This window comes from Aquarana catesbeiana, linkage group LG05 (genome assembly GCF_042186555.1).
Source record: "Aquarana catesbeiana isolate 2022-GZ linkage group LG05, ASM4218655v1, whole genome shotgun sequence".
Taxonomy (NCBI): domain Eukaryota; kingdom Metazoa; phylum Chordata; class Amphibia; order Anura; family Ranidae; genus Aquarana; species Aquarana catesbeiana.
In genome coordinates this window covers 538,913,973-538,930,476 of record NC_133328.1, presented here as the reverse complement: position 1 = coordinate 538,930,476, position 16,504 = coordinate 538,913,973, and the positions used below count along the sequence as shown (strand labels likewise).

Genomic DNA, 16,504 nt, shown 5'->3' with positions numbered 1-16,504 from the left:
GTTCAAAGTAATTCATACCACTGCTAACAAGCCTTTACCTTTGAGACCATAGCAGCATAGGTGTGGGCAGCCTATTGCATTAGGGTATGCCTCCCAAAGCTCAAACACACATGTCCTTCTCTGCAATATCAGCTACACGGGACAGTGAGTTAATGGGAAGTGCTCTGTGCTGAGCAGCTTCCTGTTCATTCACAAACTGAAGAACAGTTTACTATGCTTCAGTTAAGAATGAACACAATGAGTGAGTGTATTCACTGTGTTAATTTAGAAAAGGAAGGGGAAGGTAAATAAAATATTTACTAGCCCTTTCCCTGCTCTCCATTCTCAAACATCCCCTGCAGCAACCAAGAGGGGGAGGGGGAGGGGGAGGGGGAGGGGAGGAAAGCCAGCTGAACTGCTGGGGGGGAAAAGGTGCAACACGGGGGAAGCCCAGTCAGTAGGGGGAATCAACACGTAGTGATTAGGGTGTGCCCAGGCACACCTGGCACAACACCTGAGCACACCTATGCATAGCAGTATATTGTAGGTACTCATAATGCTGCTGAAAAAATTCAAGAGGTCATCTAAGGTAGAACATTATTAAGTACATATGTGTAAACAAATGACTTGTTATTGTTGTTTACTTACTGTTAGCAAATTCTTGCAAAGCAATGTACTGTACATAATTACCTTTCTCTTAATCTGTAGGTTCCTCATTACTATTTTTGTTTTTTAATTTATGGCTAGGTTCATACTATCTGGCCATCCATTAAATTGTGGACATGACATTGCAGGAGTTCTCCCAAGACTACAGTGTCAGCTTATGACTATTTCACCACACTGTGCCAACTCTTGCGTTCACAAGCTCAGCTGGAGTAGTACTCTGTCAGCAATTCAGAGTAATGGTAAGTACCTGGTATGAAATGTATTTGTCACTTTCAAAATAAAGTAGATTTTGGTACACTGTTGATTGGGGATGGGTTTCTTTCATTTTAGCTTATGTGATGCAATAGAACTGAAACAATGTGTATGCTTACATATAACATATGCAGCACACCCCCTACGGAGCCACAAGTAGATCGGGATTCCCCACCCTGCACAGCCAGGCACACCACATCTTCACAGGCACTCCAAGTCAGAGAACAGTCCAATGCTTTGTTTTTGTCATTGAGGGATTGGATAGAGATTTGAAAATTATGGGATGCCTATTTGACTTCAGAACAACTTCAGGGACAACTTTCCTATACATAGTCTATATACACTCTTCTGCTTCCTCCAGCACTAATTTGCTTGGAGAACTCCAGCTGGCACACCGTTTGGTGAATCTGACAAAAAGGCTCTCAGTCTGATTTTAAGAGCAATAGCCCATTACAGGCAGGAACCCGAGGCCCCTTTAGGTGTGTAGCAATTTCAGCATCCAGCATACATTCCTGTGGCTGCTGATCCCAGCACCACCTCTTCAGGCACTGCCAAGCTGCCCCTTTCACTAGCCCTCCTGGCTAACTTCTCCACAGTCCTCTCTAGACTTAAACAGTCTCTCTCTCTCCACAGTCCTCCCAGACTGCTCACTCACCAGAAACTCACATGCTGACCTTCTCCTGCTGTCCTCTCCTTGCTACCATCCTCCAGAAAGGATTTCTTCCATGTTTTGTAGAGGGTCCCTTCAGCACCCAGGCCCGAGGTCACCCCCCCCCCCGACTAGGGGGCATCCTCAAGGGCCGCCAACAGCTTCCTCAGCACTCCTTCTCCATCTTCCACCCGGCTCCCCCTGCTGGCATGACTCATGAGTATTTAAGTGGTGGCCTGCCCCTTGCTAGCCCATTTTGCTGGGGATTGACTAGGGCCCTCATTAATACTCCAAGCTCCTCCTAGACTCCTCCCTCTACTTCTGGAAGCTTTTCCAAGCTCCCAGCAAGCAGGAGGAGTTATCAGAGATGCTGCCTACTGAGTCACTCATCCCTGACCCAGATTCAAGCCAGGCCTGGCTCTCAGCCAAGCCAAATTTACCTACACTGCAGTTTACAAAAATGATCTACATCTAGCACACTAGAGGGTGCTACACATATAAGGCCTTATGACCATTTGTTAACAATTAAGATTCTTAGTTTACACTCTGCACTCTTATGTACACCCTTACATCAGGGCCGTCTGGACCCTGAGTAAAAATTTTCTTGGGCACCCCCGAGTCAACTATTTTCAGGCAGTGTAGGCTCAAGGGGCAGCTTCTTTGGGTCCCACAACAATGACTGGGCCCGGGGCAGCTGCCCCTTTTGCCCTGCCTTAAAGACAGCCCTGCCTTACATACTTCTTACAAGTTATTGCATAAACAAGTGCTTCTTATATATTGTAATACATATTCAAGTTGTCCAGCTGCATAAAGTGATCCCTCTATGGTTAGTCTCTACTCTACTTTGGATACTTTAATGAACATCCCAATATGACTTAATCCAACACAGCTTGATGCGAAGCTTCTCTGATGCAATATTTGCATTCATCAAAGCTAATCCTATTTTTCAATACATCTATGGCACCATCTATTTTGTTAAACAAAAGATTATGAAAATGCTTTGTGTGCAAAATGAACACATTGTTATACAGTACAGTATAAAACACATGTAATTAATACAGCTATCACATCATACCATAGGCACTACCTGGATTATTTGTAGGAAGTTCTTCCCCAGGATAAACATTGCCCCTTCACCCTCCTCTCTCCCTATGGTCCTTGAGAATTTGCTTTTCTTCCTAAGTTCTTAGCCCGTGTCACATCTTGCTTCCAGCACCTGCTTTGTCCCACTACTCACTGACCTGTTGACATCAGTCACGTGCTGTCTAGTATTACTAGTCAGCTGTACCACTTTTGGTGATGTTGTCAGAGCCAAATGTTATATCATGCCTCAATTTTTCCCCATCTTGGGTTGCTTTGGCCTAACCATGTAGTGTCATTGTCAAGTACTGTAACTATTTAGGCTTGAAGGGCTTGCCTGTTTGGTTCTGTCCATAAGCCCCTTGTTTTTTATTGTCCCTTTTGGGGTTAAATGGGATGTGGCATTCCAACAAGTCATTGAACTCTTGCCACATACCACATTTTTTTCTTGACTGCTCTTGGATAGGATCTTACTAAACAACCATCATCATGGCAGTCAGCAAACTGCTACATTAGGAATGGAGGAGACTGCTGGAAACATCTGGAAGGACACTGGAAAGGCTAAAATTGTAGGGCTTGCTGGAACCCATTTATATCTAACTTTGTGTGTACATTATGTATTTCTGCTTAAGTCTAAGCTGTCACTTGTGGGTGGAATTGGCTTTTAATTCTGTCATATTACTTCAAATAACAGACGGTTTTAACGTATTTATCTGATATGAACTTCTATTTGTATGACAAGTACATTATACTCTTTCTTCTGGCTTTAAAAACAGACAGTCTGGCCCCATTGGATTATAAATTCTTTCTTCAGCTAGATAATAAAAAATGTATAATTACCTCATAGTCCCAAAAGAAAAACAAAATGCCACATACTGATATAACAACGTCATATAACATCTCAGCGTGGTGTCAGAGTACTGACGTATTCTCATACAATCTCTGGTCTCCTGAGGATTCTTCTGTCCAGCGAACCCTCCCATAGACTTGGCTCTACCACCCTGTTGTCTACTTCATATTTGAGAGATTGCAATATCAGTACTTGTGCAATAAAATGGTTTAGCGATAGGCTGTCCTTTACCTTTTGTGTAGTTTATGTCTAATTCAGCAAACCTCTAGTTAACATTTAGAACTTGTTTATACCGCAATTCCTGTGTTCATTGTGCAGTTCTGCATGTGTATTTACATGCATTTGTAAGGTGTTTATAGTGTGTTTGTGGTGTTCTTGCATTATTTATGATCCTTTTTACGACTTTCGCTTACATGTGTTTGCAGTGTGTTCACATGTGTTCTGGTATGTTTATGTGCAAAAAAAAGAAATGCATTGTGCTGTACTGTTTAAATGCACATGAAATACTGCAATGGTGTAAATTAGGCCCATTGAAATATAGTACGTACATTTTTTTTGTATCGCTCTTAAAAATTAATATAGCTGATATAAATGAGCCCTTAAAGGTGAACTCCAGGCAGATAAAAGATACAAAATAATACAGTTCTGTATTCAGTAATACATTCTTAAATGTATTTTTTCAATGTAAGCAGTGCAAGTACCTGCATTTGACTTGCAAACCCTGAACAGCAGGGTTCAGACTGGGTGGGGAGAGGAAGCCAACTGGTTTTGCTGCAGTGCAAGAAGCATCTGGATAGGGTGAGAGAACAGAGTGACAGAGAAGACCTAATGCACTCTTTCTCTTTTCAATGGTCAGTCAAATATATGAGCCAAATATAGCAGGGTGTTGGAGGAAGAAAAGTGGAACTTCCCCTTTTGTGTAAAGTTAGGCTTTCAGAACATGGCTATAGTACGTGACCTCAGATTTTTTTTTGGGGGGCTGGCCAGCGCTTGGCCCTGGGTATCATCAAGGTAATGCCTTTGTGGTACTAAGGTACCATCAAGGTATCTGCCTTGGCTATTCTCTGTCAGACACTGTTGGCAGTTCACTGCTTGGTTTTTACATTCTGGGGGTCACTCATACGGCTCCTCCTATCAGATTCCCCTTGAAATCAACTTGAATTAAGTCTTGCCAGTTCTTCAAATGCCTCCATTTGAGCTGATTAATGAACTCCCATTTTCACCTTTTGTCCCAAAAGTTTCCTTGTAGCAACTGCTTTGACCAGACAGGTTTTGTAACGGGCAGCTTTGTGCTGTAAAGAACCCTTTTCGGTTCTTCACGTGAACAGGGTTGTTTTGCGACCCAGGCATTTTTTTTTTTTGCCTAAGGTGGCCTCTGTTTATCTAAATAAGGACATTGTTTTGCCATCCTTTTGTCTGCCACCAGTTCATCACTAGGAGATTGTTCACCATTTTCTAAATGTTGTTCAGGACAACTGTTTATATATTCCTGCCATTGCCTCATTCTGTTTCCTTATTTGTTATTTCAGACAGACCAAAGAAAGGTACTTCGACCTCTAGTTCCACCAGTTCTTGGTGAATTCACCAAACCCTTGATTAGGCATATGGTTTGAAGGATAAGATTCCCTCTTTTCCTGTTAAAGCTCACTTCTTTATGGCTGTTAGTTCTTTTACCATTTCAGTACTAGTCCTCTCTTTCTCAGGTCTGTAAGGTTCTGACTTGGTCTTCTGTACTCATTTTTTAAAAATGTTTAAAGGAGGATACTTCACCCTCAGCTGATGCCAGTATTTTTATTCGGTATTATATTCCTTGTGTGGGAGAAAACCTGCAACCTGGCGAATATGTGAACAATGAGCAGGAGAACTCTGCGCCACATGTTTATCCAATGTATTTTTTGATACGATTGGTGCCAGCATTTGCATTCACTATCATTAGTTCCTTATTTGCTTATTGAGGTGTTACTTGGAAACAGCATGATAATACAGAGTGCTTGTGTTGCTGGGTTATGGTAAATGCTAAATCCGCCTTTCTATGAAGTGTATACTAGTAGATATACTGTTGTGAAAAGTGGAGATCTTGTTTATTTGATGATTATGTCTTATTTAGGATTATATTCTGTCATGGGTAACCAGAACCCAAACACAACTGATCTCAGCTGGAGAGTTCCAGGCACCAAAATTAATCGGTTCCCTCATTTACGAGACTACAGAGGATATATGTTGTGTTCCCCTCATCTCAACACTGACAGGTAATTGAGGCATAGGCTTTTTACAGTTCAGGAGTCTCTTATTCATTGTATATATTTGAATTAAGTTGCCGCTGTTTGAATACTTGACTTGGTTATTACATGTATATGGGCCACCAACAACTCTCGACTAGACAGTCATATTTTCATAAATAATTTGGATGGCATGGAATACATCCAGCATGCTAAACTTCCAAGCTATACCTGTTGAATTAAACTAGACAACTGTTCTAACTATAGGGGTTGCAGGGGTCACACATGTGACCCCGCCCCATGCTTCAGGATATGAGGGGCAGCAGGGGTGGGAATTGATGCCCGGTATTGAGGTGGTTATGATGGCCATTCCATTTTTCTGCTTCCTGAAAATATACTCACTTTCAGCTTTTCCTAGGGCACCATTTATATGCGTTTCATAACTATCTCAGCAATAGACAGGGCCCCATGTTGCTCATCTACCTCTGTCCTAATTTCTGTCATTGGTTTTTGTGGGACCATTCCCTAATGCAAGTGGAGTGAGAAGCTCCCTCTACCTGGCATCAGAAATGCCCATCTCAGCATAAAACCGTGTGAAAAGTTGAAATGCAGGGTGTATGTGTATTATTATAAGGATGCTACAGCCATAAGAGGCTTCACATGACTGGCTGTGTATTTTAGGGGCAGTTCACATTGGCACGTGGTGTTAAAAAGGAACATTCTGTACACTTTTCATGCACCACACATGAACACGCTACCCTTGCGAGACGCGAATGGGTGCCATAAATTGTTAATGACACCCAACTGCATCTCGCAAACATGCTGCGTTTGCAGCCACCAAATCACACGGCGATTTGCAAAAGTAGCGTTTGCACTACATCTTGCACGTTTCTATGTATTTGGTAGTCCATTCAAATGAACTATTTTGTTTGCAATTGACAAGAGTGCTTTAACCCTTTTCATGACTAAAGTTCATCAAAACCTAAATGCACTTGCCAAATCTTGCAGTATCAGTATGCATAGGTTAACTTGACTATAACTCTATGACAAGTTTTACCTACCTAAATAGATTTTACATTTTTATTTTAAGGACATATTAAAGCTGAACTAGGCACAACGACTAAATGTACTTGCCTTTGCAAACCCAGAGATTACATTGTAAAGATATGACATTGTTCACTGTAGAAGCTATGTGTAGCACAGTGGCAAAGTAGTGAGAGGGACTCTGCAGGTCCACCCATTACAGGCTACCAGCAGAAAAATGCAGGAAGGGGCAGAGCGAGTCATCCATGTACAAAGAGACAGAGCAGCACTGACTGGTCATTAGTAAAGGAAGTTCCTGCATATAAGTAAAGTTTCTTCCTGGATTACTGCATAGATTCTGAAGAAATACACAAAGCACACCAAGATTCAAGTAAGAATCTCCTCTTGTATTTAGACAATATTTTCTACAGGGTTCAGCTTTATGGTTTTGTTTGGTTTTATAGGTTAAAAATAGATACAAATGTAAAACAAATAATTATACCATATAAATATTTTCTTACTTTTTTTTTTTTTTTTTTAGTGATTTTATTTCTAAATTGTATAATTGTGTCCTACAGTTACAGTATTAAACAGAGGCACACTATCTTTCTTGGGCTGTAGCTGCACCTGCAGGCTCACTGCTTTTTTCTTTTTATTGAATTTCCAGCCTGCATGTGATCATAGCTGACATAATGATCACATGAAGATTGTTAGTGAGGACTGGATCTTCCAATGACTGACCGCTAGCTGCGGAGCACAAATTATTTTAAGATTGTATGCATTTTACCTGCCATATTTAATATTTTTGAATGTTAATGGTTCTATAATTATAAAACTTCTGTGATCTAGAACACAAGTGTCCAGTGGTGCCTCCAAGTCACGGTCTTTTCAGCGGGAGCAGACAAGTATGTTTTATTTATTATGTAATATGTATTCTGTAACCGTTAGGGGCATACAATCCACACAGGAGGTTTTTAATTGTTTAAAAGAGAAGTATGGGCTACGGGAAAAAAACTCATTACAGTATACTCTCCTACATGGATGCATCATTGACCCAATTCTGCATCCTTTCCCTGTTGACTCTACACAGATTACTGAGTGATAAAACACCATGATCGCTCAGTTCTCCCCCTCCGCTCTAAGCAGAGAACCGTGACTGTCAGTTACTGACTTTCTGCTCTGCCCCTCCAGCAGAGACCCTCAGTGGAACGATGGGTGGTGGAGGGAGCAGGAGCGGCTGACTCAGGCTCTCGGAAGATCGCTGAGAGGCTGAGCCAGGTGCCGGTACACTCTCTATTAGTAGTAAGGTAACATAACAAATAGTTCTCTGCCTCTCCTCCAATTTTGAGGTTCTGGCCGTAGCCAATTGCATATATATGTATAAAGGGATCTATTCCTAGGGTGGTCTATAGAGTAGACATCCCCGGAATAGAATAGACAACTACTTATGGTCAGAAAGGGCACTCTACACAGTTATGTAAAAAAGTTTTGTATCAAATTTTATTGTGGTGATATTCACCTAAATCATTAAATTTAAAAACATTATGTTGTTTTCCATTGAGGTTGATTAGCTCAAGTCCTCTGACAACACATCATAAAAGAAGTGATACCTTCAATGTATAACCATACAGACAAAGTATCAATGTTACAGATGTCTAACATACAGACAAACAATACTCTAACAATACAGTATTGTTTGTCTGTATGTTAGACATCTGTAACATTGATACTTTGTCTGTATGGTTATACATTGAAGGCATCACTTCTTTTATGATGCGTTGTCAGAGGACTTGAGCTAATCAACCTCAATGGAAAGCAACATAATGTTTTTAAATTTAATGATTTAGGTGAATATCACCACAATAAAATTTGATACAAAACTTTTTTACATAACTGTGTAGAGTGCCCTTTCTGACCATAAGTAGCTGTCTATTCTATTCCGGGGACGTCTACTCTATAGACCACCCTAGGAATAGATCCCTTTATACTGTGTGCTCTTGCACTTTTCTATTGGAAACAGCATTAACTTTTCCAGAAGTTTGAGCTACAGTAGTGCTTCCATTTGATCAGACTACAGGGGCCAGTCTTCATTATCCTCATGCTTCTGTAAGCCTTGGTCTCCCATGACCCTGTTGCCAGTTTGCTATCTTTAGTTACTGCCAAATCTGTCCCACCAACTTTCAGATGCCATTGTAACAAAATAATCAATGTTATTTACTTTACCTGCCAGTGGTCATTATGTTATGGTTGATTGGTGTATATCCCTGCCATGGAAGGGCCACTTGGTTGTGTTTATCCCCAAGCCTTAGGTTCCAAGTCCTCCCCTGGTGTGAGCTACATTTTGGTGTTCAAATAGTGAATGGAGCTCAGTGAAAACATACCACATGTAATACATCTGTTCAGAGAGCACACACATTTTTTAACTTTGTCAGGGAATAATATATTAAAGAGCTTTTTGAATATTGCCAACCACCATGTGCATGTAGGATCCAAAATCTGTGTGTGAATTTTAAAGCTTTGACTGAAATTTGTGCTTGTCTATATATATATATATATATACAGTAATTAATTTATATATTTTGTTCATCTATTGCCATCTATTGGTAAAAGCATAGTACTTTTGGTCAAAATGACAAAATAATTTCAAAGGACATTTGTCTTTTTTCAACCTAAATGCTATTAGAAACCATAGCAAGCTTTCAAGGCAAACTGTTTATGAAAGGCCATGTGACTTCACAGCTTGCTCTAATGAGCCATTAATGTGTATGTCTGGGCAAAGTGTAAAAAAAAAAAAATATATATATATATTTAGTATACCTATCCAATACATGCACATTTCCCTATATTGTCGCTCTTTAAAAGCCCAGCAAGTATAGGAAAATATCTGTTGACCCTGCCAGAAATTCAGTGTGAACCTAAATTTCTTTGTAAACTGCTTGGGCTGCACTGATATCCCAAGCAAGTTATCAGCCTTTCTCAGTTTACTTCTATGACCTACAGAGCACTCCCCCCTTATGTAATAGAGATGAGGAGAGGGGGAGGTGTTCTGTGGTCCCAACAAGCTTCCTGTCCTAGGATGGCATTGTGCTTCTCCATTAATACAGTACACTAAGTCAGCATTTGCAACCTAGGACAGAAAGTGTGTTACCGGCAGCACCACCAGGTAAAAATAAAAAAAAAAGTAAAAAAAAGGGAAAAGGGAAAAGAGCTTGATAAAAGAAAACGAATGCAGCCACGTCATCTAAGAAATGGAAATCATCAATAAATCAACTTTTTGCTCCTGGGCTTAGATACACTTCAGAGACATGTCCTTTAGTGTTTTCTCATTTTGAACAGAAGTGATACCCATTAACTATGCAGCCAACATAAGACCCCCCCCCCCCCCATCTGTAATAGAGACCGAATACAGGAGAATCTCTATGTTTATACCTAATTCATGGATTTTCTGTATTGACAGTCTTGTAGAGTATATTGTAGCTAATAAAAATATGTTTCTTCTGTTGTGCCTAGGCTGTTCTAGATATCCAGACCCTGTCAGCAGGGCTCCCATACAATACCTGCAGAGACTTTCAGAAATGGCCAGCTTGGAAACGTATACAATACGTCACGAAAACACCAAAAAACAAACTCATTAAATTCAATGGCAATGACACTAGAAATTCATGCATTATCTCCAACTGAAACGGCCTTCACTTTACTTTGGCTTTACTATATTCAGAAGATTATTTGTTTATACTTCTGTTTATAAGATACTGGTGACTGATTTTTGTTTTACAGAAAAAGAATATGTTTGGAATACATTTAAAAGTTATTTTTTTTAATACTCATGTAAAAAATACAATGCTTAAAAAAAATAACATATCTTAGTTTTTATTTTAAAGTGAATCTGTATTGAAATCCTATTCACTTGTTTGTTAAAATGTAGCTGAAATTCCTCAGACTGCCAGCAGGTGGAGATATATACTAAAGGACAGCCATGGCCAAAGGTTTTGAGAATGGCACACACATATTAGTTTTCACAAAGTCTGCTGCTTCAGTGTTTTTTGATCTTTTTGTCAGAAGTTACTATGGTATACTGAAGTATAATTACAAGCATTTCATAAGTGTCTAAAGCTTTTATTGCCAATTACATGAAGTTTATGCAAAGAGTCAATATTTGCAGTGTTGACCCTTCTTTTTCAAGACCTCTGCAATTCACCCTGACATGCTGTCAATCCACTTCTGGGCCACATCCTGACTGATGGCAGTCCATTCTTGCATAATCAACGCTTGGAGTTTGTCAGAATTTGTGGGGGCTTGTTTTGTTCACCCGTCTCTTGAGGATTGACCACTGGGGGTTTCCTGGCCATGGACCCAAAATGTTGATGTTTTTTCCCCAAGCCATTTAGTTATCACTTTTGCCCTATGGCAAGGAAATCCATCAAGCTAGAAAAGGCATTGTTCCTCACCAAACTGTTCTTGGATGGTTGGGAGAAGTGGTTCTCACAGTTTTTTTTTAGTTTTTTTGTACGATTCTTTATTCATGGCTGTGTTCTTAGGCAAAATTGTGAGTGAGCCCACTCCCTTGGCTGAAAAGCAACCCCACACATGAATGGTGTCAGAAACCATGAATCTGACTGAGACAGAAGTACAGTTAAATCACACTTGTTTAACCACTTGCCGACCGCCTCACGCAGATATACTGCGGCAGAATGGCGAGGGCAGGCAAAGTAACGTATGGGATCCCCCCGGTGCCCGAGGTGGTCGGCATCTGTCCCCGAGCGATCAGAGGTGAGGGGGAGGCCATCCATTCGTGGCCACCCCCTCACGATCGCTCCCAGCCAATGACATTCTTCCTCTGCTGCTGTAATGTAAACAACGGCAGAGGAAGTGATGTCATCTCTCCTCGAGCCAGTGTTTTTTTTTTTCGTTCCAGCGCCGAGGAGAGAAGACATCAAGTAAGTGCACCAAACACTACACGTACAGTAGAACACTCTAGGCACACATTTCACCCCCCATCACCCCCCTGTACCCCCTGTCACAGTGACACCAATAGCAGGTTTTTTTTTTTTTGCATTGGTGTCAGTTTGTGATAGTTATAAGAGATAGAGCAGTTAGTGTTAGCCCCCTTTAGGTCTAGGATACCCCCCTAACCCCCCCAATAAAGGTTAACCCCTTGATCACCCCCTGTCACCAGTGTCACTAAGTGATCGATTTTCTGATCGCTGTATTAGTGTCACTGGTGATGCTAGTTAGGGAGGTAAGTATATAGGTACGCCGTCAGTGTTTTATAGGGACAGGGACCCCCATATACTACCTAATAAAGGTTTTAACCCCCTGATTGCCCCCTAGTTAACCCTTTCACCAGTGATCACCGTATAACTGTTATGGGTGACGCTGGTTAGTTTGTTTATTATAGTTTTAGGGCACCCGCCGTTTATTACCTTGTAAAGGTTTAACCCCCTAATCGCCCGGCGGTGATATAAGTTAAGTTTTTAGGGTCAGATAAGGTCTGCGTCACCCCAGGCAGGGCCAGGTTAGGGCCAGTACCGCTAACACCCACGCACACAGCATACACCTCTCTTAGTGGTATAGTATCTGAATGGATCAATATCTGATCCGATCAGATCTATACTAGCATCCCCAGCAGTTTAGGGTTCCCAAAAACACAGTGTTAGCGGGATCAGCCCAGATACCTGCTAGCACCTGCGTTTTGCCCCTCGGCCCGGCCCAGCCCACCCAAGTGCAGTATCGATCGATCACTGTCACTTACAAAACAATAAACACACATAACTGTAGCGTTCGCAGAGTCAGCCTGATCCCTGCGATCGCTTACAGTTTTTGTTGGTAGCGTTTTGATACAGTCACTAACAATCAGGAGCTTTTTTTGCCTGTGAGTCTCACTAGTGTACCCCTAAATTTGGAGCCCAAAATGGCAAATCGAAGGTACACTAGTGAAGAGGCCTACACGTTTCTGAGTATGACAGATAGTGAAGAGGAAGTCACTCATCTGTTAGATTCTGGCTCAGAATACGATCCTGTAGAGGACAGCGGGTCCATGACAGATAGCTCTGACGACGGAGTTGTGGTCCCTGCCAAGGTCAGGCGTACCAGACCCCGAACTTCTTCTTCTGTCCTTGATGTGCAAGAACCGCAGGTCCCTCGTATGGGGCAGAGCAGTACTAGCGCCGCTATTCCTTCTGGTGAACTGGCAAGCACCAGCGGCCTAGTACACCCTGGTCGTACATCCAGCACTGCAGTAACACTTGATGACATGGCGAGTCCCATAAGTGCAGTTCAAGCTGGCGAGGTGGCAAGCACAAGTAGTGTCCCGCTGCCACCAAGAAGACGAACACAGGCCCGTCATGCCCATAGTGCCCTTCCTGCTGCATTCGCCAATCCGAATTGGGAACCCACCACTTCTGCAGCACCCATACTTCCCCCTTTCACTGGCCAACCCGGAATTCAGGTGGAAACAGTTGATTTTATGTCACTGGATTTTTATTCGCTGTTTTTCACAGAAGATCTCTATAGATCTATTGTGGACCAAAGCAATTTGTATGCTGGTCAACACATCGCCACTCTTCCCCAGTCCTCCCTTGCCAGAGATTGGAAACCAATTACGGTTTCCGAATTTAAGATCTTTCTAGGCCTTTCCCTCAACATGGGCATAACTACCGCTGACCCAATTCACCATATGCCCTTGTTCTCTGCCTCCATAACCAGGGCACGATACGAGCAGAATTTGCGGTTCATGCACTTCAACAACAATGAACTCTGTCGTCCTCGTGGAGACCCTGAATACGATCGGCTCTACAAAATTCGGCCCCTCGTAAACTACTTCAACCAACGTTTTGCAGACTTATTTACTCCCCATCAAGTTGTCTGCGTTGATGAGTCCCTGATTAAGTTTTCTGACCGCTTGTCATTCAAACAGTACCTTCCCAGCAAGCTCTGTGACAGGGCCACAGGCTATACATGTAGTTTTATGGTTTACGAGAGCAAAGATAGTCACGTAGAGCTGACAAACTGCCCTGACTACATAGGAAGCGCTGGCAAGATTATGTGGGACTTGGTGTCACCCTTGTTCGGAAAGGGGTACCACTTGTACGTGGACAATTATTACACGAGCGTGCCACTTTTTAGTGACCTTGCTCACTATGAAGTGGAGGGATAATAAGAATGTTTTCGTTCTTACCTCCCTTCATGCAGACACGACGGTCCAAATTACTACGGCGACTGTTGTTGTGGAGAAACCCCTCTGTGTCCATGAATATAACCAAAATATGGGAGGGGTGGACCTCAACGACCAGTTGTTGGCGCCGTACCTAATTGCCCGTAAGGCCAGACGCTGGTACCAGAAAGTGTCTGTTTATTTATTTCAACTGGCTTTGCTGAACTGGATCCTTCCTTAAATTCCAGGAAGAGATCGTCAGAGCCCTTCTGTTTCCAGACGGTGCTCCACCTCACCTTCCCCAACCAAATGCAGTAAGCCGGCTGCATGAGAGGCATTTTCTGTATGTTCTCTTGAGTACCTCTACCCAACGAGCCCCCCAAAGAAGATGTCGTGTCTGCAGCAAGCGCGGATATAGGCGTGACACCCGGTATTATTGTCCCTCCTGTCCTGACAATCCTGGTCTTTGCATTGGTGAATGTTTTGAACGCTACCATTCACTAGTTGAGTATTAGGGTAGGGTACAGCACTGCACAGACTAGGCACACTAACACAGGGTCTCCCAAGATGCCATCGCATTTTGAGAGACCCGAACCTGGTACCAGTTACAAAAGTTATAGTTACAAAAAAAAGTGTAAAAAAAAAATAAAATAAAAACACAAAAAAATATATAAAATAAAAAAAACAAAAATAGTTGTCGTTTTATTGTTCTCTCTCTCTCTATTGTTCTGCCCTTTTTTACTGTATTCTATTCTGCAATGTTTTATTGTTATTATGTTTTACCATGTTTGCTTTTCAGATATGCAATTTTTTTATACTTTACTGTTTACTGTGTTTTATTGTTAACCATTTTTTTGTTTTCAGGTACGCCATTCAGCTGCAGAGCGTATTTATTCATCTTGACAGCAACAGCGTTTGTTTCCACGATACATAAAGCCGTGACTCCAGCGCTGTCGGAGGTGATTTTACCACCACAGTTACATACTTCAGCATATGCCGAAGCGTGGGGGCAGCAGTGGGTGGAGGAGCGATTTGCTCCTACCTTTTGTGGGAGGATGCCCCCATGCTTCGGCATATATATATATTTTAGGCACAGGTTGCGTTAAATGTTTTATTTTTTGCTTTTTTTTTTTTGTATTTGCTTTGCAGGTATGGTAAGTCTTATAGGGCATACACACGGTCGGACTTTGTTCGGACATTCCGACAACAAAATCCTAGGATTTTTTCTGACGGATGTTGGCTCAAACTTGTTTTGCCTACACACGGTCGCACAAAGTTGTCGGAATTTCCTATCGCCAACCACGCGGTCATGTACGCCACGTACGACGAGACTAGAAAAGGCCGGTTCAGAACCAAGCGCGGCACCCTTTGGGCTCCTTTTGCTAATCTCGTGTTAGTAAAAGTTTGGTGAGAGACGATTCGCGCTTTTTCAGACTCGTGGCTTTCAGATAGTTTTCTGCCGTTCAGTTTGAGCTTGTGGGTTTGTATCTGCTCTTTAGTGCGTGCAGCAAGTTCCGCGTGACTTTAGGTAGTCATTGTATTCTTGTTCGTTCGTTACTGTTTTTCAGGTCGCTCTTCACAGGCCTTGCTGTTCTTCAGTGCGTTCTGTTACTTCGTTCTGAGCAGCCGACCGTTTTCTAGCCATGTTTCGTATGCGTACTCCTCGTAGAGTTCGTGCTGTGCGGGGGCTTGGTGTAGGGGTCCTGACCTTGACACAAGTCCAGTCCATGAACAGGGTGGGGAGGAGTTCATGGACCAAGAATTGGTTGCTTCAGCGTGACCAGTTCTCTCATATGCCTTTGCTCCGTGAGATCCGTGAGAGTAATCCTGATGATTTCAGGAACTTTCTCAGGATGACGGACCCCGTGTTTCACCGTTTGTTGGCTTCGCTGACCCCCTATATCAGCAGTCAGGATACCTGCATGAGGCAAGCCATCACTCCGGAGCAGAGGTTGGTCGCTACCCTGCGGTATTTGGCCACAGGGAGAAGCCTGCAGGACTTGAAGTTCTCGACAGGCATCTCCCGCCAGGCTCTGGGTATCATTATCCCAGAGACCTGTTCTACCATCATCCAGGTCCTGCAGAAGGAGTATATGAAGGTAAGATTTTTATCCTTTAATATCACATTTTATTGTATTGAATGTTTGATAATATCTTGTATTTCTTTCCTCATTCCCTAATTACCATGATTGTAATATGCGTGTGAATGTCCCCTTTGTTCTCATGCATGCTGGATTTTTATGTAATTATTATTTTATGTCCTTCATACATATTTGCCCTTCAATAACCTCCCCAGCATGGTGTCTCCTGCCCTATATTCACCTCATGTAGTCACTTAACAATGTATTTTATCAGCTCCATAGTAGTGCTTTACCCCAAACACCCCCTAAAATGTTTGGAAATGTTATTTTTTCTTTAAATTCAGGCAGAGTGCCAGAGGCTTTTTTTTTGTGGTGTCCCCAAATAATTTTTAGTAACCCTCCCTCCCCCAACTGCTAAGTCAGCTGATCCCAATTCTCTATCTATCCTCAATCATCTATCTGCTGACTTTGCCAAACCCATACACACTATACCCACCTCTTTACTGGTCAGATTTATGGATGAATTACCCAAAGCATGTAGTGCAAGGGCCT

The 16,504-nt window shown here is 42.2% G+C and overlaps 1 protein-coding gene across 3 annotated transcripts in view; it reads left to right on the top strand.

The window, feature by feature from the left end:
- LG05H8orf89 (linkage group 05 C8orf89 homolog) overlaps positions 1 to 16,504 on the top strand; it is an 82,858-nt gene that overhangs the window by 10,277 nt on the left and 56,077 nt on the right. Inside the window, exons 3-6 of one of the 3 annotated variants that reach the window (XM_073631800.1) lie at positions 727 to 884; positions 5,584 to 5,725; positions 7,568 to 7,623; positions 14,736 to 14,830. In XM_073631800.1, the coding sequence (XP_073487901.1) occupies positions 727 to 884; positions 5,584 to 5,725; positions 7,568 to 7,623; positions 14,736 to 14,830 (451 nt within the window). Of the gene's footprint in view, positions 1 to 726; positions 885 to 5,583; positions 5,726 to 7,567; positions 7,624 to 10,228; positions 10,860 to 14,735; positions 14,831 to 16,504 lie in introns of those variants that run through there. The other 2 variants (XM_073631801.1, XM_073631802.1) reach the window with 2 other exon arrangements.